General features: G+C 38.7%; 1 protein-coding gene across 1 annotated transcript in view; it reads right to left on the bottom strand.

The window, feature by feature from the left end:
• Positions 1-4,158: 4,158 nt before the first annotated feature.
• SLC25A16 (solute carrier family 25 member 16) overlaps positions 4,159-5,578 on the bottom strand; it is a 54,527-nt gene continuing 53,107 nt past the window's right edge. Inside the window, exon 9 of the mRNA XM_003783612.3 lies at positions 4,159-4,963. Within this exon, the coding sequence (XP_003783660.1) occupies positions 4,807-4,963 (157 nt within the window). The 3' untranslated portion in view covers positions 4,159-4,806. The remainder of the gene's footprint in view (positions 4,964-5,578) is intronic.

The raw sequence follows: 5,578 nt of genomic DNA, 5'->3' as shown, positions 1-5,578 counted from the left end.
CTACTCACCCACATCTTATACACAGGAAGACCCACAGGTGCTGCCTCTAAAGCTGTATTAAGTCTTTTCCATCTTCTCCATCTCTACTATCAATAACTTGACCATTACCTCTCACCTAGGCAACTGCAGTAGACTCTTATATGCACTTCCATTCTTGTTCCCCTGTAATTGATTCATCTCAATACCTTATGAAAATTTTTGAATGTATACAGAATTGTATAGTGAACATCCATATGCCATTCATCTAGATTTTACAATTAATATTTTGCTATCTTGATTTATCTGTATATATTCACTCCTTCATCCACCCATGTATTCAAGTTTTCATTTTTTAGGATATTTACTATATTTTAATTTTCTTAACTTCAAATATTAAGGGAAGGGCAGCGCCTGTGGCTCAAAGGAGTAGGGCACCAGCCCCATATGCCAGAGGAGGCAGGTTCAAACCCAGCCCTCTCAAAAAAAAAAAAAATTAAGGGAATACAAATGTTTTTATTGCCTGGATACCTTGTATACTGCTTAAATCAAGGTTTTGAGTGTGTCCATCAAAAGAATAGTGTTCACTGTCCTCAACACCTCATCCCCCACCCTACTCTCTTCTTGGTTTCCAGTGTCCTCTATATCTCTTTGTGCCCAAGTACACCCATTGCTTAACTCAACTTACTAGTGAAACATTGCACCACTTATCATGTCAACCTGGGCAAGTAATTAAATCTCCCTAAGCCCTGATTACCCACATCTGTGAAAAAAAAAAAATTTTTTTTTTTTTTTTTAGAGACAAGTCTCTTTTTATCCTCCTCAGTAGAGTGCTGTGGCATCACAGCTCAAAAAAGAAACTATTAAAACGTGGAAAAATTTTTATATCCTATTTTACATCCAACTCCTGGGCTTAGGAGATTCTCTTGCCTCAGCCTCCTGAGTAGCTGGGACTACAGGCGTCTGCCACAATGCCCAGCTACTTTTTTTTGTTGTTGCAATTTGGTTGGGGCAGGTTAAAACCCGCCACCCTCGGTATATGGGGCTGGCACTCTACCCACTGAGCCACAGGCACCACCCGAAAAACAAATATTAAATAGTAACTATCTCATAGCATTGTTGTAGAGGCAACCAAAGTATACTTAAGTGTACTTAAGGCACTGAAAGTATTTAAAACAAAGCATGGCACATAATAAGTCTTCAGGAAATATACATATTACTGATCACAGTTTTTAGTGCCTAATACAGTGTCTCGGAATCAAAGACTTGAATCACTGATACCTTTAAGAACAGTGTAAAGTGTATAACTGCTATACAAGTGTGTCAGATATTATTGGCACAACTCTGCAAGGCAATGGATTAATTATACATAGGTTTTATTATTTATCATTCATTGTGGCAAATTAGCAACAAGACATTTCTGTGAAATAAACCAAGTGACTATATTTCTAAACCGTTCATTTCTTGGACTATGTGATTTTTTTGATTGATTGTTTGTTCTGAGGCAGAGTCTCAAGCTGTCACCCTGGGTAGAGTGCCATGGCCTCACAGCTCACAGCAACCTCCAACTTTTGGGCTTAAGTGATTCCTCTTGCCTCAGCCTCCCAAGTAGCTGGGACTACAGGCTCCCACCACAATGCCTGGCTATATTTTGGTTTCAGTTGTCACTGTTTGGCAGGCCCGAGCTGGATTTGAACCTGCCAGCTTCGGTGTATGTGGCTGGTGTCCTAGCCGCTTGAGCTACAGGCGCCCTGCTCTTGGACTATTTTTATTTCTCCCTCGCAGAACATAAAGTTTCCAAAAACAAGAACTGTGCCTTCTTTCTTCCTATCAGTGAACATCACTGAGTACCTGTGTTCCTCACTAGAGTTGAAGGCATGGCTCTGCCTTGGAGGGAATCAGTATAGGGAGAGAGGGACATAGGTAAACAGGCAGTTATCATATAGTACATACTCTTAGAGAAATACTGGTGTTATATGCTCTTCGGCATCTGAATTTAACCATAAGTGCAGTTTATAGGCCCCCCAAAGGAAGTCACATATAATGCTGATTTGTTGGGTGCTGAATGGATGTTCAGTACCCTAGTGGAGAATGGCGCAAGATATTATTATATATACCCAACAACTTCTCCAGCTACATACAGGGAGCCACTGAGAGCCAGGAGTAGCAGATCATGTAGCAATCCCTAGACCAGACCACTGTCTCATTCTAGAAGGCCATATGCACTAAAAGGCAGAAAAAGAATAGACTTCAAAAAAGAAATAAATTATCAATCTTCAAATGGCATATAACAGCTAGATAGACTCTGGGTTATCTATCTAAAATAAATCAGATATAAACATAGTCATTATTTTATTATTATTATTTTTGAGACAGAGTCTCACTATGTTGCCCTGGGTAGAGTTCTGTGTCCTCACAGCTCACAGCAACCTCAAACTCCGGGGCTTAAGCAACTCTCCTGCCTCAGCCTCCCAAGTAGCTAGGTCTACAGGCACCCACCACAACGCCCAGCTATTTTTTTTTTTGAGACAGAGCCTCAAGCTGTCACCCTGGGTAGAGTGCCATGGCATCACAGCTCACAGCAACCTCCAACTCCTGGGGTCAAGCGATTCTCCTGCCTCTGCCGCCCAAGTAGCTGGGACTACAGGCGCCCGCAACAACACCTGGCTGTTTTTTGGTTGTAGCTGTCATTGTTCTTTGGCGGGCCCAGGCTGGATTCGAACCCACCAGCTCAGGTGCACGTGGCTGGTGCCTTAGCCGCTTGAGCCACAGGCGCCGAGCCAGCTATTTTTTTTTTTTAATTGTAGTTGCTCATCTAGCCCAACCAAGTTAGAACCCGCCACCCTCAGTGTATGTGGCTGGCACTATAATCACTGTGCTATGGGTGCTGAGCCAAGTCATTATTTTAAGTATTCTTCCATCTGACTTCTTACATTTCAATAATGTAAACAACTAAAAAAAAGAAACTATTAAACATGGAAAAATTTATTTTTATATCCTATGTATTCGATAGAATGCAAATTTTTATTTAAAAATATTTGCAGTCCCCTTTTATTGATAACATAAATGAGATACTTATTTTACACATTTAAATTACCTCGTGATTTAATAATAATAATTAGCTACAGTGTGACCCAGAAATGAAAATATACAAAACAGTTTTAAAAACATATGTATTTCTACTTGCTGGTACACTTATAGATCATACAAAGATACATACATACTTTTAAAATAAAGACTTTCAAAATGAAACCAGCTCATCATCATATTTTTTACCAAGGTATGACAAAAAAATATTTTATGCAAAAAAATAAAAATTAAAGCAAAAATAACACTTTCAACTTAGTCTTCAAATGTCCTAAATCACATCAATTTTACAAATTACTATTTTTGAAGACAGAACTTTAATTGTTAACTTCCCACTTCTGTCATGCTTATAATAAAACATAACACTGCTCCAAGCACAATGAATAGAATTCTTACATTTCACTACTTTCTTTAAATGATAACAACTCAAATCATGTTTTACATTTCTACTTGTTTATATTGCACTAAAATTATTTTACATGGAAGAACTAGTTGATATATCACAACATAATATCTTAGAAACATTCTTTGATATTCACATGTACATTAATGGATATTTCACAGTCCTCTTAAATAAATTTTCTAGTATAAACCAATCATCTAACAAAATCAAATCTATAGTGCTACTTTTTTTTTTTTCTGTAGAGACAGAGTCTCACTTTATTACCCTCGGTAGAGTGCCGTGGCATCACATAGCTCACAGCAACCTCCAACTCCTGGGCTTAGGCGATTCTCTTGCCTCAGCCTCCCAAGTAGCTGGGACTACAGGTGCCTGACACAGGCTATTTTTTTGTTGCAGTTTGGCCAGGGCCGGGTTTGAACCTGCCACTCTCAGTATATGGGGCCAGTGCCCTATCACTGAGCCACAGATACTGCCTGAGTGCTACTTTGTTTTTAAGAGCAAAGATATTTATTATTTATTATTACTGCCTTTTGAAAATACATGGACTTCTAAAAACACTTGGAAATCACAAATAGTACCTGATAATAACATTTGAGCAAAGCCTGATCCATCCTTCCACCTTTCCTTCATTCATTTTAGAGAGGAAGTCTCACTATGTTGCCCAGGCTGGCCTCAAACTCCTGAGCTCAAGAGTTCCTCCTGCCTCAGCCTCCTGAGTAGCTGGGACTACAGGTACATGCCATTGTATCCAGCCTCTCTTCATTCTTTGAGTCTCTCCATGGTTAATTTTTAAATACAACATTAATTTTATTTTAAAAAATAAAGAGAAAAGTGTCCTTTTATATAGTGGAGCAAAATTATAAGAAAGACAATAATACTTCAATCCTGGCTGTTTTATAGAACTTAAAAATTTAGTTCTCATCATTCTGCAATATAACCAAGCATGCTTATTTTAATAATAAACAGTGTTAGAGTCTTTTAAAAATCATGATTACAATTAAAAGTTAGGAAGAGCATAATAAAGCTAATGGCAACCTCTTGAACACTGTTTTGAAGTTAGTTCTTCCAAATAAAATTCAAAAATTTTTATTTCAAATAACCCAATTGTTTAGCAAGCATCAGCTTAGGAATACTTTTTCAGTGTTCTAAGGTATGTTTGGCATCAAAAAAAATGGTAAGCACTTTGATTTGTAAGTAACAAAGAAAAAAAATCAAGTACTAAAATACCAGTGGTTGCTGTGACAGGGTAAATATCCTGCTTCAAGTAATGTTTGCCCCACATTTTATTTCTCCCTCTCAGAATTTATTAAGGAAGACAAATCATTATTATTATTATTTTTTTAGTTGAGGTGAAAAAACTGCTTCATAAGTTCATATGTTGTAAAAGCCACTGCTTGAGAGGGGATGCAACGAATGTAATTAAGAGATAAACCACGATACAATCCTTTTCGAATTCCATGCTGTCCATAGACATACTTCATAGTATCCCGCATGGTACTGAAAGACAATGATTAAATGATGATACATCTAGGCCATTCATGAAGACATAATTTTAGGACCCCCAACAGCATTCTTTTTTGGGGACAGAGTCCCACTTTGTCACTCTTAGTAGAGTGCTATGGCATTGTAGCTCACAGCAACATCAACCCTTGGGCTCAAGTGATTCTCCTGCCCCAGCCTCCCAAGTAGCTGGGACTACAGGTGCCTGACACAACACACAGCTATTTTTAGAGACGAGGTCTTGCTCTGGCTGGTCTTGATCCTGTGAGCTCAGGCAATCCACCTGCCTCAGCCTCCCAGAGTGCTATGATTACAAGTGTGACCCACTGCACCTGACCTTAATAGCATTCTTAAAACAAGCTAAAATACTAATCTGTCATAGGATTAGAGAAAAAGAATAAAGATAATAAAAATGAAGCTAAAATACCACCTTGAATGGCCTGCAGAAGTGTTAACATGCTAAAAATTTTCAAAATAAAACAGCAAGTCGGCTCGGTGCCTATAGCTCAACTGGATAAGGCGCCAGCCACGTACACCTAAGGTGGCGGGTTCGAATCCCCAGCCCGGACCCACCAAACAACAACGACGGCTGCAACCAAAAAATAGCCGGGC

This window comes from Otolemur garnettii, unplaced genomic scaffold (genome assembly GCF_000181295.1).
Source record: "Otolemur garnettii isolate 467f Iridium unplaced genomic scaffold, OtoGar3 scaffold00008, whole genome shotgun sequence".
Classification (NCBI taxonomy): domain Eukaryota; kingdom Metazoa; phylum Chordata; class Mammalia; order Primates; family Galagidae; genus Otolemur; species Otolemur garnettii.
The sequence above is the reverse complement of the archived record's forward strand: the minus strand, read 5'-3'. Positions and strand labels throughout refer to the sequence as shown.